This window comes from Coloeus monedula, assembly GCF_965178545.1.
Source record: "Coloeus monedula genome assembly, chromosome: 2".
In the NCBI taxonomy this organism is placed as follows: domain Eukaryota; kingdom Metazoa; phylum Chordata; class Aves; order Passeriformes; family Corvidae; genus Coloeus; species Coloeus monedula.
Genome location: NC_138782.1, coordinates 11770606 through 11794181, shown reverse-complemented (window position 1 = coordinate 11794181; position 23576 = coordinate 11770606). Strand labels below are relative to the sequence as shown.

Genomic DNA, 23576 nt, shown 5'->3' with positions numbered 1-23576 from the left:
AGGCAGTTCCCGTGTGCGGGCGGAGCCACGCGAGCCGCAGTGTCGGTGGCGGAGCGAGGCGCGGCGGGAGCGGCGGGACCCGGCGGTGCCCGCCCGGCCCAGCACAGCGCGTGGTGGAGCGAGCCCCGGGAACGCCCGGCCGAGAGGGGCAGCGCGCAGGCGGCGATGGCGGTGGAGCGGAGCCGCGCCCAGCCGAGACGCGCGCTGGAGCAGGGCACGGGGGGCCCGGCCGAGACGTGGGCGCAGCCCCAGGCAGCAGCAGCGCAGCTGAGAGCAGAGGTGGCAGCACGCGGGGAGCTGAGCGGTGCGGCCTGGCCCAGCCCAGCCCATGTGGCCCCAAATGCAACCCTGGGAAGAGCGCGCAGGCACGAGCAGCCCCCACAGCCCCAGCAGCCCTGGCAATTCCAACATGGGAGCGAGTGAAAGTGAAAGAGAAAGCAAAAACTGAGCGAGACAGAAAACAGCAGCCACTTGGAAAAAGGAAAAAATCACCGTAGCTTAGGTTTTAGGAATAGTAAAATGGTATAGTTAAACAAAATTATGGTTTTATAATGAGATGTGACAACCAAGAAGACATATTCATTCATAGAACTGCTATTAAAAAGAATAACCCTGAAAAATACAACCCAAGCTTAGGAGATGGAGAAGTAGTAGAGTTCAAAATTGTGCAAGGTAGAAAAGGGGTACAAGCAGCAGAAGTCACCAGACCTGATGGTATTTCTGTGAAAGGCAGTATATATGCTAAAAATCGTAGTCATATTAGACAGTATCTCCATTATAAGCCCCCCTCACAGTCTCCCTTTCCTAATCCCACCTTTCCCTTTTACCCTATATCCTATTACCCCCAGTGTATTCCCAATCCGTTTTTTCACCCATGGTTTCCCTCACATTTAGCAGGGGGGGTTCCAAGCGCAGGGGAGCCGGCCGAAGTCACAATATGAACACTGATACGATTTGAGCATCGTGCTTCCCTTATTGTTTACTTACACTCACTTATATCTACTTTACAAAGATTCACACCCTATTCCCACGGGACAGCCTCTAAGCAGCAGGGGGAGCTGACCAGTGTGTAACTTTTCCCGAGGCTGTTCAAGGCTGCCTGCAGCCAGGTATCTTTCTGGCCTATCTGCAGCCTGAGGTTCCTTCAGGGGTTCTTCTGCAGCAGCCCTGGGTTGCCCAAACTCTCCTGGGCTATCATATGTCCCTGTTCCACAAGGAATCCCTCTACACTCACAAAACCATGCCTTTGCCAATTGTTTCCCCAAAAATCCTTTTCCAATGCTGAGGGGCGGATGAAAAGGGGGAGGGAAGAAATTAAACCCTCTCCTGCCTCAGTTTCCCCACAAAGCATGCTCAGAGAGTCCTGTCTCCCTTCTGTCAGCCTTAAGATGTTCCACAGAATCTGTTTGGACATTTAAAGACTCAGGAGGGTGGCTTGTTTTGTCTTGAAACTGTTCTTGTTATGTTTATCCAGTTGTTTCCATTCTCCTTTTATTAAAATAAAACGGGTGAGGTGTTGGGGTCCCTCCCCTGCCATGGAGCCCTGGCAGAGGGGCCCTGAGGGCACAGACACGGGGTTAGCCTACCCCTGCTCAGCCTCGTTCCCATGGGTTGGTTTGTGTTCCCCTGAGCAGGCAGGGACCCTCGGGTCCCGGGATTGAGCAGTTCCTTGGCACAGCCCCGGCCATGCGGCTGGAGAAACAAACATCTCTGAAACATCTACCAAGAATCGGTCCATAGATATTTCTTTTCCACGGGCCTCGTTGTCTGATACACGTGTTGCAGTACCCCCACTATAACAGCAGTGAAGGGGTGGGATGGATGCCTCTCGTCCTGACCTTGAGCTCTATCATTTTCAGTCCACTGAATCAAGAAAGCAAGAACATTTCAGTGGATAATGCCACATTTCTTTTCTTCTGGAGGCTTTTCTCACTTATATGCAGAGTCTGTGCTGACCCTCATGAATTCTTCAAAGGGGAAGTGGTTTTGCTGCATGTATGTGATTTCCCATTTCTCTAGTGAGATTCAATGTGCCCCAAGGTGGCACAGCTACACATAATGTATAAAAACTTGGATACGAGGCAGACCTAGAAACCAGTCAGCAAATGGGGAAAGCAGGAAGCAGTGGGAATGCAGGCACAGAGCTGCACAGACACAGCTCCAGAGGGGTCTCACTGTCTCTGTAGGGGATAGAGGTGAAGCTCTCCTGTTCCTGGGACCATGGGACTGGCAGGGGGGTGTGTGAGGAACAAGCAACTGCATTATGAGGGGCAGGGGCACTGGTGCTGTTCCATTTGGAATGGCTGGGACAGCTTTGAAGAACCCCTTCCTTGTCTTATTTACAAATTTTTGGTGATGGATTAAGAAACAGGGGGTTTAGTAGAACACTGGGTTCAGTGGTGAAGAATGCTGAGACCAGCTTGACCAAACTCGTAAATTAGACCCTTCATGAGGGTGCTCTTCTCAACTGAGGTGGGCATCAACAGGGATGTGGAAGAGTAGGGAAGTGAGACTGAAGTTTTAAGCAGAAGGAAGCAAGGTAACATCTGACTCAAAAATAAACGTGTTCTGCTGAGCAGGCAGGACAACACAGAATCTAAAGGTTACAGGACAATCAACCTCTTCATTCTATAAAAGGTCAGTCCCAGTTTTCCCAGCATATCTCCTTTAGATGCATGAAGATCCTTCCCTTGGGTGGGAACACCCCTCAGGGACACCTCTGGAGGCTGAGTGGGAGACTTGCCCATGGTCAGTGACATGGGTGAGTAACATCAATCCCTATTTGATAGCTGCTAAGCTACTACATTACTGGTGCAATAAATAGAGCACTGCATCAGCAGCTTCATTGTGTAGTAAGTAGTTCTGATCAGACTGTCATTTTGCCATTTTGCAGTTTTGTCTTTTTACATTTTCATCTTACTGGTGTCATCATCAACTTAAATAAAGTAGTCATTTATTCATCCTTGTCCTTGTCACGTGCTGGCCACCTGAAAGAAAAGGAGACCATGACAGGGTCCCCTAGGGAGGTGTAAACCAGTAAGAGCTTTCTATTCTGGAAGGTTTTCTCTTAAAAGAGATCCCTGGACATACGCAATTTTGGAGATGGTATCCAAATCCCCCCAGTTTTGGAGGTGAGCTCCAGAAAGAGGATGAGGATGCCTTTATTTGCTAAGGAAAGCACCTCACCCCATCGTTGGTGGTGCAGAAGATGCTGCTCCGGGCAGGTACAAACCAGCAACAGCTCTTTCCTGAGAACTTCTGTGTTAGAGCAGACCCTGGTGGATGTATTCAACACTGGAGGCAGTATCCAAATTTTGGTGCAGGGCTCCCAGGAGTGGATTGCTCCCACACAGAACTGCCATGAAAGAAAGCTGTTGCTGGCCTTTACCTCCCCTGGGCAGCCTCTTATCTGCAGCAGGAACACTGGGGAGAGCTGCTTGCCTTCCAAAATAAATGCATTTCTTTTTGTCCTGGCACATTTTGTTTGCCAGTAGTCTCTAGCCATTTCTTCAGGTCTGCCCTTTGGGTTTCTGAGGCAGTGTCAGGTACATTTAATTGTCTAGGAAGTACACAGGGATACTGGGTGGAGCTCTGAATGGTGACAGCGGGAAGATAAAAGCCAACGTCTTTTTTTTCCTGGCGCCTTTACTGCGGGAGCAATTAGGGAAGGGCTTCAGGTTTGGATCCTGGCTCTGCAAGAGGGAAAAAGGGAAAGCTAATCATCTCAGTGCCATTTATAGCTTACTAAAGGTGTAGTCCAGCACCGGCTCTTTCTTCCAGGACCTTTTCTGGGGGAGCAGCTACTGTTTAGGTCTTTTTTTTAATTTTGAACATAGATTCTGTGAGAGAATCTGAGGGTACATACAGTGAAAGGAAAGAGCAAAGACCTGCATGTAGCGCAGTTTATAGGCTGCAAGGGGCAGGGGAAAGCCAGTGCTGGCTTTTGCTTCTAAGATCTGTAAGGAAGAAGTTGCTGGCTGTTTAAAGCCTTGAAGCTGGGCTCTGGGAGACTGATATGATGGATGCAGCTGAGAAGGAAAGCAAGAAACTCCAGGACATGGGGTGTAAACCCAGGGGTGTGAGACAAATGTGGAGCCAGCAAGAGTTTTCTCAGCTGCCACTTGTTGTGACCAAGACTTTTGCTGCATGTTTTTAGTTAAGATACAAGATCTATGTGATTATGAAGTATGTGAAGCCCCAGTTATTTGGGGAAATAATTTCCTACATGGAAACTGCCACTGCATATCGCAACACACCAGCTCTCCTGACCTAGAAGACATTTAAGACAGAGAAAACTCAGTCATGGACTGAATGAACTCAACAGATACCTTGGAGGGATGGCCACTGACTGTGGAAATGATACCTACGTTTGTGTGTTTATAAATATTTATAAATATGTATCTGTATATAGCTGGAAGGTGTAGGAGCTAGGCATGACATAGATGGTATGGAATAAGGGGTGGAGAATGTCCTGGTTCTGGCAAGGACAGGGTTAATTTTTGCAGTAGCCAGAAGGAGACACGGCCAGGACCATGTTCTGTACCACCTCATGTCATTCTTCCAGGGACAGCTCCCACTGAGTGTGGCAGAGGGAGCAGTTGGGTAATGTCTGTTCCCTACTGTTCATTTTTCCTATTCCAGTGCTGTTTCCAGTGAAATGTTCTTAATTCATGATCTTTTACCCTTTGTGTCTTCAACTTTCCTCTTCATCCCCCTGCAGGGGAGGCAAGAGTGTGTGAGCGCCTTGTGGAAGGGGAATATTCAATTGGAGAATACCACTCCTCAACCACAACATTGGGGGATTGTCTTCATCCTTGTGCCAGGCTAGCACAGGATTCAGGAAGGAGCAGGTCCCTGTGCTCCCTACTGGGACCTGGGTGCCTGTAAGATTTACCACAACCTGGATATGGCCACAAGGCTGGGATTACCTTAACTCTCCCTTGTCCCTCCCCATGGCCTCGGCACCCTGCAGGGACCATGGACAGCAGAGTCCTCAAGGCAGGGGAGCAGGTTCCCTGATGGTGCCGAGGACTTGCCTTCACTTCTTTGGGCAGTGCTGCTCCACTCCATTTAGGAATGGTGCTCCCCAATTTAGTTCTTTCCCTGAGACTCCAAATCACATTGCTACTCCCTTGGCTCCTCCTCTCCCCCCCAAGGGTGGCCAGGGAGAACTGGAGGCACAAAAGGCCAAGATCAGGGTTGAAATAAGACCCATTTAGTGGAAACAGCAATGAGACAAGGAAACAGTAACAGCAACAATATTAATAACAAAAGTATACAAAAGGGAAGGTGATTCACATGCAAAATGCTCATTGCAGAGCCTGACTTGATGTGACCACAGCACCCCACACCGACCTGCCCAGCCCCCACACGCGTTTCTGACTGGAAGCCACTCCCTTCTTCTAAAAACCAAAGAATCCCCTCTCCCTGTACCCAGCAACGAAGTGAAGCGGTACTGAGTGACATCTCAGTCTTGGCCATGCCCCCCCAGCCATGTGGAGCCAGCTAGAGCTTTCTCAGCTGGCACCTATTGTCACCAAAAATGACCCGTCCTTGGCCAAAACTAGGACATTCTCCATCCCTTATTCTCCACCAGCTCTGGCATGCCCAGCTCCCACACCTCCCAACTACATACACACATATATAAATACACACGAGTACAGGCATCATTTCCACAGTCAGTGGCTGTCCCTCTGAGGTGGCTGTAGAGTTCATTTAGTCCATGACTGCGTCCTACCCATCCCAGACATCTTCCAGGGCAGCAGAGCTGCTGTGCTGTTGGCTGATTGCTGCAGCAGGAGATCACGACTGGTGTAGCGGGAGCAGTCCTTACTCACTGTCCACGGTCATTATGGCAGACAGTGGGATTGTCATCAGAGATGTAGAGCCCAGTCTTTGGGGGCGCCAAAGGGAAATGTTCCAAAATCAAGAGTGAAATTCTGTCTCCCCTACTACAACTCCCACAACTCTGGATTAAAATTCTGTAGCGGACCCTTGGCTGGAGCAAAGCCATCTCTGCCCCAGACCATGCTGGTCTCCAACAAGCACTCCAAAGCAGGAGGTGGCAGGCTCCCCTGCCAGATCCCGAATTCCTGCTCTTTGGCTCCCTCTACCCCGGCTGCAAGGCCAATGGCTGTGGCAGAACAGCTGCTCAGTGTGGCCGAGCTGTGAGCTCAGCTCCAACAACTGGCACAGCAGGAGAGCTGTTGAAGCTCCTCAGGTCTGGAGGAAGTTGCTGACACAACTTACTCAGAAATAAGGGAGTCAAGCAAGAAAACACCAGCAACTAACACTGCTCAAAACTCTTGTAAAATCATCACAGTGGGTGTATTTATTTCCACTCCCCTCAAACGGAACAGGCCAATCCCTGAGCACTGAAGGCTGGGAAATAAGATTTTAAGGATGCCTAAGCCCCACTGAGCATCTCACTGGGATTAGTCTGAGAGGGTGCTTCACACAGCTCAACTTCTGCACCACCTTCACACAGACCATGTGTCACTCTCAATATCTCTGTGGATGTGCTGCCCAGCTTTCACAAGCAGTGACACCAACTCTGCTAGGAGTTGGCAAAGCCCTCAAGACCTGTCAAGAGGATCCCACAGGGTACAAAAATGAGGGAAAAAAATTAAGAAAAAAAAAAGAATTAACCACAGAGGTGAGGAATGTATCCAGTAACAGTCACAGGTTCCTGATGCCAAGATTCTGGTTCAATGCCCCCTCCCCTTCTCAAAAACACAGCTCGCACACTTCCAATTTTGGTTTAGGGTTGTTTTGCATTTTTGTTTGTTTTTTTAATAAAAGAAGGCTTCCAGATACCTAATCACTACTGTGCCGTTTGTGCAGGACAAACAAACTTTAAATACTAAAATGCACAAGTCAAAACAAGCGGTTTCAAACTGCTCAGCAGTGCAGACTCAAGCACTTATTTGCAATGGCTTTACTCTTTGTACAATCAGATCTATATGTAGCAATGACTGTATATAAAGAATATAGTACATACTATTGTTTTCATTGTCAATTTACAAGAGAAAAAAAATAAATATTTTCCATTCTTATTATACATTAACACTTCAGTAGAAAGTTACAGCTGTTGTGTTTGGCATGACCTGCAATGTCAGGAGGAGAAAGGACATGCATACTTATCTATTAAGAACTCTAAACTATGACTTTGTAATAAATTACAGAGGATAGATACCAGCCAACAGAATACTGATTATCTGAATTCAGTACATTTGTGATTCTTGCTCTATGGTAAAAGCCAAAAATCTTGCAAAATACAAAAGCCAGTAGCTTGCATTATGTAAGTAAGACAAACCACATATGGTGTAGCCTCTTCTCCAAATGTTTGTGATAACAGGCTTGTGGTTTCTCAGGCAAAGGAGATTAAGTTGTTGAATTGGCCCTTGCACCCTTCACACATAACTAGCACCATAAAGATGCAAGGACCTCAGCAAACACCTAAATTTCATGCTTAATAGATAAAGCATGCATTTTGTAGAGTTTGTGCAGGGTACATACTCTGTTCTTTAAGGTTACTGTGCAAAAAAGATTCTCGACCACTGAAGATACTCCTGTAATTCTGTGAAGATTATTAGCAACATTTTTGAAGTTTAGCAGGCCTGTGTGCAATTAATGAAAAACCTGTACTCGTGGTTCCCCCTTGACTGCTGTACACAGGCACTGTACCACTGAACTGAGAGCTAAGGAAACAAAGGCAGCAGCCTGAATGTTCAATGAAATGGGGGAAAATGAGCTGCAGTTTACTAAAAAATAAATAAATACTTTAAAATGGCACAAAGCTTTGTATACAGGTGGATCTACCAGTGCAAATACATATACGTGAGGTACCAATTCGTTCAGATGTTTTTATAGGCCAGGTCTATTTATATCTATCTTAAAAATCACTCTTTTAATTTCCTGCTGTCAGACAAATGCTACAGCTTGTCAGCCTGTAAGTAAAATCAAAGTTAAAACAAATTTTCAGCATATTCAATATCAGATTATTGTAATTTCTCTACAGTTTAGTTTCTGAGCTTTCACTACTGAGACCGCTTAATTAATTTTTGTCTTTTAAAAGCACTAGTGATACTTTTCTTTTTCAAGATTTGAGATGATTTGAGGGAAAAGTTAAAACTGTATATGTAAATTGGAACAATAACTGTAACTGGCTGAATATTTTAACATTGTTTGAAATTTTACTAAGTACTGCTAGGAAGGAGGAACACAGTTATTGCTATTTGAAGACTTAAAATTAAAACAAACCAACCTGAAAGCCTAGACAGAACTAATCCAATGGTGAAAATTCCATAGATACAAAACAGCATTCTGCCTAAAATTAGTCCTTTTGCATCTGAACACTCTTCAAGTTATCTACAGCTTTCTCTTCCAGGTAACTATGATGGCATTTACATGGAGCTATGGATTTGAAGTGGCTAACTGAAGGACACACACAGCTTTTCAACTCCGGCAGTTCTTTCTTGAGACGTTCCAGCTGCTCCACCTGGAATATATTTGGTTGTTCAGGATTTGAGTCATATATCCTGAATAAATGAGAAAAGAAAAAACACTGATCAGTATAAACTAGCAGTTCACAGAAATGTACACCAGATGAAGCACCTGGGTTGTTTTCTGTAACAGAGTAAAATTAGGTCCCAAAGACAGTTTGTTTGAGGTAAGTACCTTAAGTTTTGGTGCTCATCTTGCAACATAAAATGGTATTCCCTTTACACAGACTAGTTAGTATTTCATTGGATATACTAAAAACCTACTGGCATATACTCACTTGGTCTCCTGACAAATGCGATTTTGCAGGTGGCACAAAGCAGTGAAATAAGAGTGTTCCAGGCTTCAAAGCTCAAAGCATAAGAAATTTCAGAGCCCTGAGGTTATTTGAACAGACTGTGGTATGCTGCTTGTACATAATACTGCATGGAGTGTATACTTACTGTTTCAAGAAGTATTTCACCTCCCCCCAGTTCAGAACTTTTTCTTTTTTAAATTACCATAATTACCACAATATTAAGTGAAGAGTGAAAAATAGAAAACCTGACCTCTCTCCGCACCTAATGCCAATTAACCACCCACGCTATTTTCAACAGTCTATCCTCTTTCTTATTTTCATACACACAAACGAAGCTGCAGGATTTGAAATGTCAGCGTCATAGCAGATTGTCCACATCCAAACCACATTTTGACAGTGTAAGCACTGAGCACAACTCAAACACTATTCTGGTGTAATTCATTATAAAGCAAAAGCATTGGTGCTCCTGTAACCTAACTTTGGTACACCACCTGTTATGACAAGGATATGTCCTGACTTCCCAAGATTCATTTCTAATATCAGCATGTTTATATCCAAAATTTTAATCTTGGTATCCAATTGCTCTCACTTTTAGCTGTTGCAGGTTTATCTCCTTCAAATGAAAACTTCTGCAAAAAAGTACCATTGCTTCCACCTTACTCTTTTAAGAATGTTCATGCTTCATTTATGATTCTGTCAAGAAAGTAGTCTGGTTTTATTTCATCATCCTTTGCCTCTCACACATTTTCAAAATATGCCCAAAAGGAACCAACACCGCAACCAAAACAATGCAGTGCTGATGTGACAGTGCAAGGTGCCCTTTCACCCTGACAAGCCAGCTTGTGAACTGCTGGCAACTCCAAGACACCAAAAACAACATGCAGCTCAAAGACTGGTACAATAATAGGATTCAAGAAAGGAAACACTTCCACAGGAAATACTGATATGGATCACAGTAAGACTGAGGACAGTTTCTGTGAAGAAACTCCTAGAAGTGAGATAGATGCTATCCAGTTTGATGATATTTAAATTACTTGCACAGCTCTTATAATCCAATACAGGCCTAAGATATGACCCAGATTTGCCTAATAAAAGCCTTCTGCAAAATAAAAGCTCTACCTGCCTTCCTTCCTCCCTGTGCTTTCTTCAGCTGAGACATTATGAATTCCCTTGTGAATTCCAGACAAAACACTGACAGTTGAAGGTAGTTTTCTATATAAAAAACACTTTAGGAACTAAGAACATGAAGTCCTTCCCATCAGTTAGACACTTGAATAGCAAAGGCATGGTTCTTCTAAGCCCCTTGTTCTAGAACATGTCTAAGCACGTTGCTAAGCAGCTTCTGGCAAGTATTTTATTAGTTCTTTACTACAACAAGTATAAATTCTGTAGCTCCTGCTTCATTCTAAATTCTTTTCAATTGAGATTCTGGATGAATTCAACCCTCCAAGCTCCTTTCAAACAGTCCACTAGAGCCAGTTCACTCCAATGTGTGTATAGAGCTTCTTTTAAACCAAAGGCAGAGAAGACAACTCCAAGCACAGCCACACTTGTACTTCAAAATTTCTTGACCCCATGTTTTGTTTGGGTCCACAAAAATACACCACCAGTTTGCAGAAACAGAGGCTCCAGGACTTCTCTAATTATTTCCAACATCACTATAAAGATAAAGAATAAACTCTCATTTCCCTATCTTTCATTCTTCAACAGGACAATTATTTTTAAGTAACTATGCAAAGTTTTTCCATCTAACCTCCTATTAAGCAAGCCCTGCAGAAGACTGAAGTCCTTCAAACACTACTTTTCTAAGTAAGCACCTTCTACAAAAGGCTTGCAGGACTTTGCAGGGCTATGCAGGGGGTGTAACACTGATGTGTTTGGCTCCTGTCAGGTGTTCTGCAACCTTTGAAAACACATACAAGACAAGAGGCAGCAGCACTAAAATACTGTTTTCATGCTCAAAAGATTTTCTCAAGCTTTTCATTAAAGCTTTTCACTTTTCTTTAGATCTCAAGGAAAACTTGAATTCACAAAGCAGGGCAGCCTTAGACCGTCATTGCACAACATCTTAATTCAATCACTGAGTAGATTACAAATCAACTAATACTACACTTCCTACACATATCCATGCTGTTATTTAAGTAACATGCAGCTTCAGGCAAACAGGGCAGCCCAGATTTCAGCAGTCTTCTGCTTTTGAGAAGTGTTTAAAATGCTTTTGCCTTGACTGCCAGCTAAATTTGTGTAAATGTTGGGAAGTTACTAATACCAGTCAAGCACAGCTTTGGCCTGCAAATGCAACATGCAGCCTAAGGAACTGTAGTGTTTGGACAAAGCTCTCATGGAAAAGCTCTCAGCATCCATATTTTAGAAATACTGACTCAGTATTTTTATGCAGTTCTGTGGATTATTCAACAAACAAAATTCAGATCATGTAAAGTGAATGAGAAAAGATGATGCAAGTGTAAGCTAGCACCCAATCCCTCTCCACATTGGTATTTAATATACAGCCAGCAGGTGTAAAAACACAAGGCTGCATTGTTCTTACTGAGTTAAGGATATTCAAATACAGAAACATTTCCTGGACTGTTTACAAAGCCTATCCAGGAGAAAAATACCAGATAAATCACCTCAGAAATCCCACTTTAAAATTCAGCATTTTCACCAAGCCAGAGGATTTCACTACAATAGGTTGAAGTTTCTTCTCTAATTAAAATCTAAACATCAGACTAATAAAGCATTTTAAGGATGAGATTTCTGTGCAGACAGAAGATACCCAGTCATGCACATAAAGTACTTTTCCGTGTAAGGGCCCATATAAAAGCCTGAAGGCAGACATGGCACCTTTCTGTAGAGGTTGCCCTTTTAATACAAGTAATTTGGTTAAACACTGAGATGAATGGTAGTTAACAGTAGAGTATCATTCCAGCAACTGCACCAGAACATCTGTTCAGATTAATGACTTTGGGTGTGTGTAATAATCTGCAGCCCAAGTGGAGAAAGGCCTGGATGGGGGGCAGGGAATGTATTTGTGCTCTTTCCTCTGCCCCAGTGGGATCAGCCTTTTAATATTGTTGGCATTTGTAAGCTTCCCAGATTTAGTCTTGCAGTTTTTCTCCATGCAAAGCAAAGCCAGACCCCCTACCTGCATTTTTTTTTGCCCAGTGCTTGGTATCCCCAACTTTTGGTATTCAGGACACAGTTTTTCTGCCATCTTCACAACTGGCTACAGTGTTTTGGTCAATTCTACATGGATGATTAAGTTTGGAGAAAACAGCTTACAGAAATAATCTCTATGCACACAGTTCATAATCTCAGAAATAACTACTGCACACAGTAACTCAGGGCCACATACAAGCAACCTAAAATTCAACAGAATTCCTCTATTCACTTCCTAAATTATTCAGATAATTAGCACTTGAGATGGTGTAAGCAAAGGTCTAGTAAACAGCAACAAAACCCACCATATTAGATAAATATCTGGACTTGGCAATAAATCCAGAGAACAAAAATTTTGCAGAAACCATGGAAGAGACACCATCTTAAATCCACCCTGGAAATATTCTGGAATTTGAAGACACAATGATAGCATGAACTGGCTTTACACTAAAACAGATTACTGCAGTCCCTACTTATTTCTAGGCCTTGAAACAGTCATGTACATCTCTCTCTCTCTCATGCTGCTCTTTAAATTTAATTTTAAATTTATTTATTTCTAAACTTCAAATAGCACAGAATATGGATGCTGACACCATATCTATTTAAACTCTTAATAATATTTAAACTCTTCAAGTCTCAAATGATCTGAAAAGCTGCCTCTTTACCCAGCAGCTCCAACTGTGAGTGAGAACAGTTGCTGCCAGGTTTTACATTCCCACATTCTGGACTTGCAGGTACCACCTGCATTTCAAAATGTCCACCTTGAGACATACGATGCCACCTTCAGAAGGTGCCACCTTCATATTCCTTCCAAGACCTGTATTAAGACTGAATTTAATTTTATTCAGACAATTAGGAAATCTTGAAAAATAATTTAGAATTGCAAAGGGACATCCCATTATTTGTTTTGGCCTACAGAAAAAACACAAAGGAAATGACATTTAGAAATTACACTTAACAAGCCTGAAGTAACAGCTTTGGAGTTAATACTAATTTTGGGGTTCCTCTCCAAAAAATGGGAAGATGTTGAAATGGAAGTGATAGGGGAGGCAGGCAGCGAGAGGAGAGATGAACACTATGAAGAATCCAGATGATCTCAACAGTGCAGGAAGGTTAAACATTTTTTGTTCAGTTAAATCCACATGGGAATTCAGCCTTCCCTTGGCTTTTGATAACCAATTGGCTGGTTATCAAAAGGTGAGATAAAAGGTGTTCTACTATCCCACCACAACTAAAATCACACTAAACAGTACAAAAGGACACATGAGGTGACATGTAGCTGACTTGCAGCCTTGACATAAACGCCACAACATCTAAGAAGTGTTGAGTATCTAAAGCAATAAAAGCAACATGAAGTCAGAAATTAGGCTGCTTTGCTGTTTTACCATAGGAGTGATTATCTGTTGTACAAGGAGTAATTAACAACTCTGGAAGGCTGGATTAGTAGCCATGAGATGAACAGACATTTTAAGAACACTTTATGCAGCAGTATTTGATTAAAACACCCCACCAATAATGTATCACTGTAACTTATGCATACCACAGAATAAAATGCCATTACCCTGTGATTGCATACTACATAGCTAGAGGATTGTTTCACCTGCATCCTAGTCCAGAGGCATTTCTCATCAACTAAAGGCAGCCCCAATCCTGAGCTGTAGCAGAGGTACAGCACACAGCTCTGCTGTAGCAGGAAAGAGGATTTATGTGCCAATGTCCTCAGTCTGAAGCTGTTCCCCACTGTAAAAATCTAGTTATTCTTTTTGTACTGCCAGTGAATAGGAGACATTCTGTACAGCACAAGAAGTGAGACCTCTGGAAAACCAGGGAAGCAATGGGCCCACCACTCTGAAAGGATTCTCAGCAGTCAACAACAGATTGAAGAGAGTTAACTATTTTTTCCAAGAGCCTAGAGCTCAGAGTAAACATATTTGATCTCCTGCCCCTAGATATGGTCAAATTGACTCTCAGTTTTCACTTTACAAAACAGAGCCTTTGACAATTACTGATCCCCCTTACTTTCTTTTTTTGGTTTGGTTTTTTTTTTTTTCAGGTAAAACACTATACAAAGCAATACTCTTCCTAAAGCAGAAGGTTTGAAAGCTTTCTATAATTTGAAACTTCAGTTACACTTAATGCTTTCCCAGTTACAAATTCTTTCTTATCTATCAGAAATTCTGATTTAAATTCAGCTTCTCAAATTAAATTTCATTTCATAATGATGAATTTCACATCTTCAAAGATAAAAGAGCTAAAACTTCGGGGTTTTGTAAACAACCAAATAACACAACAACACTTCTGTTCAAATATTTAACACAGTATTCTGATGTCTGTACCTGAATTTTTGCATGTAACAGCTACTTTCTGAAGTGACTGATGTGGCAGTTTGCCCTCGAGTCACTCCAAACTAATTTTAATAGGAAAAATGGTGAATTCACAGCTTTGAAACACAGCAGAATGTTGGCAACAGTTAAAATCATTAGTTTGTGTTAGCTATTTCCACAACTTAACGTAGAATGCTGAAACTTTCAGTCACACAAATAACATTTTCCTCACTGTATCACATACATAACTTAAAAATTACTATCATGAATATTAGTAGCACCTTAAACATGTACGCCATGCACTAGTTCTTTAAAGGATCAAATTACATTTATGTCAATCTCAGGAAAAACAAAAGTTACTTTGCTTCATAGATACAGCTGAAAGAGTGGGAATTGGTGTTAGACTTGCTCTTGATCTGGGTCTTTGGGCTTCTTGTACTTTCTGTACCCAGTCAACCAAGAAGCAACATGAAATTTCACCAGAATCAAGATACAACAGTTTCTAAGCTTGATGATGGCAGTGATTATGATTATTATTTTAAAAAGCCACAACTAAGTACCTGTCATATATTAGCCCATGAACACCATATTCTCTCAACTTCTTCCTGTTATCCGGGTCATTTGCATCATCACCCCATGAAAAAATAACCAGGCCTTTGGATATGGCCCGTTTAATAAACGCTGGATTCCTCAGCAGATCTTCAGAGTGCACGTTAATTCCCTGAAATACAACAGACTTCAATTAAAACCCACATTTCTGAAACACTTACATCAGCTTGTTTAATCTTTTGACACTGGCAGCTCCTTACCATTTCATCCACAGTAATAAAAATGTATTTAATACAATTAGAGAGTTTATTTATAGTGCTATTTTTTAAACACTGTATTAAAAAAACATGTGAAACTATGGACATTATTTTGGCAGTTACCCAATATTAGTGTATTTATTTTATGAGGTTAGCTGTAATTTAATGTATTAGTGTCAAAATGATAGATTTAAAACAAGCAGTAATAATTTAGTCTGATTTTAACTTGTCAGCTTACCAGCAAGTTTTCAAACTGTGCAAAGTTAATGGCAATCGGAGTTGTGCGAGATCTGAGATCCATAAGCTCCGGATAGAGTTTAGATTCCCCTTGAGTGAGAAACAACACAGGATACTTGTTTTGCTTATGCCGGATCCTGCCAGGAAAAAAGCCCACAAGTAGCAAATGAAAAAAATAAAAGCGAAAAAACAAAAAGCAGGGAACTTTGATCTCACTGTTTCAAGGGGAACTCCTCTCTTTCCTGCATGTTCTTCTAGTTCCTAGCTGGTGCAAGGAGATGGTCCCACAGTTTAGCATCAAACTGTGTGACAAACTGCTCAACTGATTCCTTTTGCCACTACTGGAGATTAACGCACAGGTCAAGGGAAGCTAGACTTCATACTGAACTCAGCCCCACATCCTCAAAAAGTTTATGTAAAATCCCTGAAGGCCATTTAATTCTGTAATTTTCTTTTAAAATGGACATTAGATTCATGATAATCACCAAGATCCGTGGTAAGAATTTCTAAACATGGTTAATATACAGCCCCTAACCTTACTGATGTATTTTTCAAGTTGGATACTCTAACAAGATGATTTGGTTCCTAAGTTAGGCTTGCACACCCCTCAAGTATGACTGAAAAAAACTTTGGGATACCAGAAGAAACCATGACCTTTTTTGTTGTGCTAAGAAAGAGTGAAGCATCCAGGAAGACACTTGACAAAAATACCCACTATGACTTTATTCTCCAATTTTATTTTTGGCTCATTTCAGATGGCAAAGTGGTCTCATTTCAGTTCCCAACTATTCTGGCACCTTAAGTACATGTTCTAAGCAAAACAGCTGTTATTTATTTCCTGTGTGTATTCTTACGTACAAAGTAAATTTTACCAAATAAAAATAAATGTTAAAAACAAAGGACATTATTTCTCTCTTCTTAACTTACATTGTACAAATATCTGCATGAAAAGAAGAAAACACAATTCTTCTTCCTCCAGCATTCATCAAAACAGTTTTCAGAATAATATCTAGAAAAAGGTTCATGTCAAAGTAAGTTGACAAGTTGCCATCCCATTGTCCATCCTAGAAAAGAAAAGCACAAGTTGGAGTCACTTAAATTAATGCTTACTAAAATTATTGTAACCAGCAATGGTCTCTCATTCAACCTGAGCAAAGTGAGAATTCAGCTGGCCAGTGTGAATGCAGAAGTCAGTCCTTCAGTCTGTTGAGTGCTGGTTACAGCTCTCCAGGACTGACAGCCTGTGAGGTGCAGCTGAATTCTCACAGCAGTAAGATTCACTGAAAAATTCCCTGTCTCCCCATCACTCTAGGCACTCTAGGAAGCCTATTCTAATTTCAAAAACACAAAGAAATTCCCCAAAGACCAACAATTATAGCAGCTACTCTCTGTTGTTATTTCTAGCACACGGACTTCTGCCTACCACTCTCTCCTTAGCTTCCTTCCCCCACTCCAGGCTTCCAATCCCAGCCTTTACAACCATTTCCCTCTGGACTGAGTGCTACACAGTCCAGCTGAGTCTGCAATCCTGCTGACTAGAAGCAAACAGCAGCTTGCATTACTGCACCTTGTTGTAGCTGCTCCTGCACTGGGCCAGGAGAGGCTGAATTTCTTGGCACTTTCCTGCCTGCCCTGTTGTGATCTGTTGACTTTTTGAAGTCTCTACCAAAAGCAGTCTGAGCTGCATTATGAACTCAATCCTATAAATACTTTCTATCATTTTAAGAATAAGTTTGTTCATTCGTTGGAGTGGTGCCATTATACCCCGTTTCAAAAATAATGCATTATAAAAAAAAAGGCACATAAAACTTCAAAAATGATGCCTTTGCAGCTCATAAATTGTCACATCAAATCACAAGCTTTAGCCGTAGGAATGTAAATCACATGTATGTTTACTTACCCTTTGCTGGGAGATCCATTTTATTTCTATGTTGAACCCAACATCTTTAGAAACAGACTCCAGCACCTGAAAAAAATTCATTATGAAGAGACACCACAGCAAAGGAGGACAACAAAGCACTATGAAGGTAATTATTGGGAAAATTGGAATTTAATGCTAATGGTGTCTAACAGTAGAATTTAAAACCCTAGGTTTTTAACATTTTATACAACACATATATACACCCTTTTCTACTCCAATCTAAACTTGATGAATACATAAAAATGGATAAAATCTTAAGGACAAGATCTTGGCAAGGTACAAATGAGAATCAATTCACATAAACACATGTAAGAAATGCCCCATTTGTACTCCTACAGAAAAAATGGTCCTCCTCCTCTTTCGAGAAAGTTCTTTTGAATGTAAAAAGCATCTTAAGTATTAAATCCAGGAGCTTGCCATTACAATGATACAGAAGTTCTTTCATGTGAAATTCTTTACAAGAATTATTTGCAAGGTGGTTTCAAAAGGTGGAGCTAACACAAGCAGTGCTCAGTAGGAACACACTGCAAATCTACTCAGCATTTCTCAGTGTCTGGCTCTGAGAGATGGACGAGACTGTGAGGAGCTGCCAAAGGCCAGGTGTGGTTTCTTTCAAAATTAGAAACAATTGTCAATGCATTAACAGGCAATGCCCACATGTTAACCAGCTATAAAACTGAGTGCACCCTGAGCTATACAGCTTGGGCTCGTGAATTCAGAAGCTTGAAACAAACACAAACTATTACTTGTAAGCAATGAAAAGCCTTCAGTGTCCAAAAATAAAGCCTCTATTCTCAGTTGTAGCACTGACACCAGAGGCCTAAACCCAAAAATCAATATCCCTTGCTACATGTGCAAAGCTGAAAGTAAAACACATGCGTTCACGTTCCACAATCATCTTGCTCCATATTCACTACTTACTCTTTGCAGAGAAGGAAATGGCTGTGTCTCACAAGCAGAGTTCTCTTCCTCTTTAAAAGATGCTGGAAAGAAATATTAAATATTGAATTAAAACAAACAGAAGCATAATCCCAGTAACGCCAGCAAGAAAAGACTGGCTCCAAATTATAAGTGAACAATGAAACCAGGTCTCCCTTTGGATTACCTACACCTTTCCCTCTAACACTGACATACTCCAATGATGGTGTTGGCAATGCCTGTTTTGGAATTTAAAAACTTGCCACAATATAGATCAGAATGGCTTCTCCCATCCCTTACCACTTCACTCACTGAATCACATCCAGAAGAAGCCCTGCCTATCAAGGCTTATTTCTTTTATTTTTTTAGATTTTATCTTTTCCTATATAGGTAGGATGTGTGAGGTAATTTGCTTTCCCTACAAAGGGAATAATTTAGGCCAAAAATTTACAGCACTGATGAGACACTCTACACAGCAGTTACCAAAGTTTTTGTCAGCAGTTCTCAAGAGCTGAAGGTACAGTTAGAGAAGCATAAGGTGGAAACATTAGTGGCAATTTCGTTATGATTATTCAGATATATATACATATTGATCTATACATTTGCCTTCTACCCTTCTGTCCCTGCTTCCCAAGGGAGTAACTTCTGTTCAGGTATTTCCTTCCCAGTAAAGAACTCTACAGCATGCACAAAAATTACCTACATAAGCATTTAGAAATGTTTAGGACAAACATGATTAGAACAAGCAACTGCAACCACAGAATTTATATAATTACATGGTAGCACACCAATGCCAAGACTCTTCCAAACTAGTACATACCATTGTGATCTTTTACTTTCAGGGCCGTCACGTGAGCCAGCTGAAGAGCACAAGAGCAACATTAACACTCTACCCATACAGATCTTCCTACATGTAAAACATAACTAATTTTGCTTGTAAATAGTTCTGAAGTTTAAAAGTCCATTATAGACAAAGTTTTAGTCACTTATTAAAGAATAAAGGACATACTAGTACATGTCACAATTTTCTTTCAAACTTTGTTTTAAAGATTTCAAGGGAAGCTCAAAAGCAAACTGAAAATATTCTTACTGAAAATTCAGAAATCATGTTAAGAGTAAACCCACACATACTATAATTCAACATCAAGATGTGAAAAAGTCTGAACACTAATCCCTCCTCTGTGGTTCAATCCAATGCAGAGGGCTGACCTGTTTTATATTACAGTCACACATACTGAGCTAGAATCAGGCCAGACATGGCCAACTCCCTTGCTCCATTCAAATTCTCTTTCTACAAAAAGGAGTGGACCAAGTAATTATAAATAAAAAGAATCATGTGGTTCTTGGACCAGCCAGATGCCTTCCTTGACTGAGAACAGGTATCTCAGCAGGGTCTTCAGTAGCCCAGTCATCCCCTGACTTTCTTTTAATGTAGGCAGGGCACTTCTGTTTGGAAGGTAGAGCAGTTCAACACAGCCCCTTTACATTTGAAAATTAGATACCATATTTCTAGAGGATAAAAGTAATGAAATTTATCCAAGTTGTAACAATGGTGCAAAAGTGTTTTTCTTGGAATTAACTAACTGTTCTGTTTGTACAATTTTTAAACTGTACTCTCCCAAACTATCTATACCTACTCCCAAAACATCTAAGCTTCATACACAATTTGAAATTCTACATGCAGTATATTCTACTAGCCAAGGTAACAATACCTTTAATAACTGCAGCTGATCAAATGTGAGTTCTTTGACTGCAATCTCAAACAGTTCCAAAGGCTCTGTGTCCAGTTTCTTTGAAGAGAACCAACACATAATTAAGCATCACGGAAAACAATAAAAAAACCTTACACACTCTTTATATAGTAGCATTAAAGGCAACTAATGTTTCCTATTTTATTGATAAAGATACAAGTGATATGATTAAGATGATCAATTTTCAAGAGAACACAGGCACTTAAAAGCATAAAACAGATGTCAATTTGAAAAAAAAAAACAGTATTTGGTCTTTCATGCAAGTCAGAGGCTTTAAAGTTCTTTCTTCTCAAAAGGTTAGCAAAATTATTCTGTAAAAACTTGATTGGGTAATGTATTCAGGAAAGATGTTTGCAAGTAAAGAAATGCAGTAAAAAATAGTCCAAGGCAGTTCAGTTTACTGCTGTTTATCCAATGTCTCAAACTAAAAAAAAAAGATAAATGTCCTGGGGTAAAACTGAGGCACACACACACACTCCCCACTCCCAAAATAAGGATCCGGTATCAAAAAAATTCTGTCCATTTCTCATTTTCCCTCTTCACTAAGAAATTTTTACTGAGCAAGACAATACTGAGTGAAGACACACTGAACAGTCATTCCCCTCAGTCAAAGTTCCATTTCCACAACTGTTCAAAACCAAGCTTCTTATAAAGTGCAATACTGCAATCGGTGTGGGAGTCTGAAGACACAAAACTCAGTGCCAAGACGACAGAGCAGTGTGCTCTGCAATCTCTCTCTGGATTCACTGCCAGAACTAGGAGAGAAGATAACCAGAACAGGACAGAATGCAAACATTCAAGCCTGAATCTAAGACAGTCCCATAGGCCCCACTGAATATAGTGGAGTTGTCTTGTTTTTCCTTCCAAATCTTAAATCAAACAGAAGCTAAATAATAAGCACAACGTAGGCTTGAAGAGTGCCAAATCACACATCTGAAACGCTGTTGCCACAACATCAAAAGGAAAAACTCAGCTTCCCTGCTCTATGCACAAAGTAATGCTGCATATTTATTCCCATTCCATCCCTTGAGTCCCCAGAATTATTTCTATGAGAGCTTGACATTTTAAGTTTCTAGAATGGTCATATTTATAAATAAAATACAGATCTCATCTTCCTTACCTTTTTCATGGCCATGCAACATGTGAGATCATGGTATACTATAGGCACATGATCTTTAGAAAGATGTACATCAAATTCCACATATGCTGCTCCCTGCAGGAAATCGAAAAACACACAGAACAAAACAAAAGCCTGTTAATTACTTATGCACAAGGACTACAGAACTGCATGCAAGTATTGTCAAGCATTCACAGGTCCTAGACATCAAGCAGAAGTTGAATACAACTGGCTGTTACCAGTTAAATCATGGTCAGCAATGGATTGATTATCAGTGATGAAAGAATTACATGGCAAATTATCTTAATTACCATAATACAGCTCATACATATGTGTGTGTGTCTATCTATCTTGCTTCATCTTGTAAACCCTCTAGTTAAGACTCAAGTCTTATAAACCTGATTACAGAGAAAGACTAAGATGATATTTTTAGATACAGATGTTTTAAACATAGATGCCTTTGAGGAATCTTCCTCCCTCCTCCCCACCACCACACCAAGAGACAAGTGATGGCTCCATACTGCCAAGACTTTAGGGAGATATTCCATATAGGAACAAAATTCTGGAGTCACTAGTGAGTAACACAGTAAGAGCAAGAACAGAAATAGCTGCATCCAGTATTCTCCTGCCCTTTTCAGCTGTATGTGCTTTTCTGTTAGGCTTTTAAAAAGGAAGAAAGATCCAAAAGCTCTAAGCACAGTCTTTTGGAAAAGAGGGAGGGCCAGAAGGAAAGAGAAACACACAGTAACAGGTTTGGGCTTTTTTACTTATACTGACTGTCTGCAAATAATTCCTTTGAAGGCCTCCAAGAATACCATTCATCAAATTATCACCCTGACACACACTTTTTCAATCAGCACAAAAAGAAAATAGGACATGGGTTTTTTTCAGCCCTTTTATCAGCAGAAGAATTTTCAGAGTGGTGATTTTCAGCCTTTTCAATCTGCAAATAGATAAAAGCACTTGTCTGGTGATGCTGCTGCTGACTTCACAGCAAATTTCTGCCTCAATGCATATTTCTTGTGAGCATTTTAAAAGCTTTCTCTAAACCTGTAGTGTCCACTCAGGGATTAAGAACTACTGTTCAAAACAGTAATTTAGTAGCTACAGTTTTTTTCAGTGATCAAGATTACTGCAAGGAATAAAAGTGACCACCTCCATCACAGAATTTAGGCACATGGAGCTATTATCTCCCAAACTGGAAGTTCTGTCTTAGGATTCCAAGTCTTCACTGCAGCAAGCACCAAAACAAGGATTGGTTTATTCTACCAGCTCAGCTCCCAAGTCACATTTTCAGAGAGCAAGTTTCAGTACACAGCAGTCCCTGAGCATGACCTTTGCCACCTGAGAGGATTAGGACAGACTCTAGCAGTGCCAAAATTTTATTCATTTGTTCAAACTGTCTGTACAGGGTTGAGATTAAAATTCTTCTTGTATTAGAACACAACCGGAATGTACTACATGGAAGTTTTGATTTTTTTAAGGAACTTGAGAGTGAGAGTCTAATCTACTATTAACTTCCCATTACTCAGGCAATTTCCACAGTGGTTTGATATCATTTACATCAGTGCAATTACCATTCACTGTATTGAATCATGCAAATTAAGCATACAAGCCAACCTAGTTTGCACAACACAGGTGCTGTGTGTATGAAAATGTGTGTACATACATGACTGGCAGCACTCTTCAAGGATGCAATGGTATTCTCTTGAACTTTAGCAAGCCTGAAAAAAACCAAGAAAAAGGGTTTGTTAGGTGCCTTATAGCACAGAATTGAAACAACAAATACAAATCAGAAGTTTTTGTTGTAGAGAACACCCATGTTTGATATCGAAGTGACTTAAATAGTTGCAGCGTTTTAAACTCTCTGCTTCCTCAACAGATGTCAGTGAAATGAAACAATCTCCCCAGTCTAAAATGCAAACAAACTTACTTAGCTGTTGTTGTAGAATTCCCTGCTCCCCTGTGTCCAACATCCAGAGTTGTCCTTGGTTTCCAGTATTTTGCATATGAAGCCTGCATATCACAAGTGTATCCCTGTATCGGTTTAATTATTATGTAGTCCACTGCAAGAAAAACAGCAATGCTTCACATGTCAGTAAACAGCAGATGGCTTTGAGGAAAGTTATCTACATCAGTGTTGGCATCAACTGTACCTCTAACTTTTCCAATTGTCTTCCTTGGATTTCTGCTCATAATAGCAAGTGTAAGAATTCCAGCACTCTTTCCGAGTTCTGCAATTGTGGATGACAGGAGGCAGGCAGAGCCTACATGACCTGGGAGCACATCATCTTGTACTACTTTCTCACCTAAATCTTCCTAAAAACAAACAAAAACCCAAAACCACTACTGTTAGATAAAAGTGAGAATTCTAAACAAACTCTTCTGTCTTGCTCCTCCGGACACAACACAAGTTTCTTGTGTGTTACAGAAAACACTAATTTCAGGCTAAAATTGTTTAATCTACCAGTGAGTTACAAATTACTATCAGGAATATGAAAATGTTGATGGAAATCTACAAAACTCACACTTGTCTTTGATAT

At 41.0% G+C, this 23576-nt stretch overlaps 1 protein-coding gene across 10 annotated transcripts in view; it reads right to left on the bottom strand.

Annotated features, from left to right (window-relative positions):
• Positions 1-6753: 6753 nt before the first annotated feature.
• The window catches only part of GPCPD1 (glycerophosphocholine phosphodiesterase 1), a 43441-nt gene continuing 26618 nt past the window's right edge, over positions 6754-23576 (bottom strand). For 9 of the 10 annotated variants that reach the window (XM_082303484.1, XM_082303482.1, XM_082303491.1 and 6 more), the window contains 12 exons: positions 23190-23352; positions 22967-23099; positions 22703-22757; positions 21037-21129; positions 19878-19955; positions 18986-19025; positions 18169-18230; positions 17227-17292; positions 16254-16390; positions 15328-15463; positions 14844-15004; positions 6754-8540 (listed from right to left, as the gene is read on the bottom strand). In XM_082303484.1, the coding sequence (XP_082159610.1) occupies positions 8336-8540; positions 14844-15004; positions 15328-15463; positions 16254-16390; positions 17227-17292; positions 18169-18230; positions 18986-19025; positions 19878-19955; positions 21037-21129; positions 22703-22757; positions 22967-23099; positions 23190-23352 (1329 nt within the window). In that variant the 3' untranslated portion in view covers positions 6754-8335. Of the gene's footprint in view, positions 8541-11945; positions 12047-14843; positions 15005-15327; positions 15464-16253; positions 16391-17226; positions 17293-18168; positions 18231-18985; positions 19026-19877; positions 19956-21036; positions 21130-22702; positions 22758-22966; positions 23100-23189; positions 23353-23576 lie in introns of all 10 variants that reach the window. The other variant, XM_082303483.1, reaches the window with a different exon arrangement.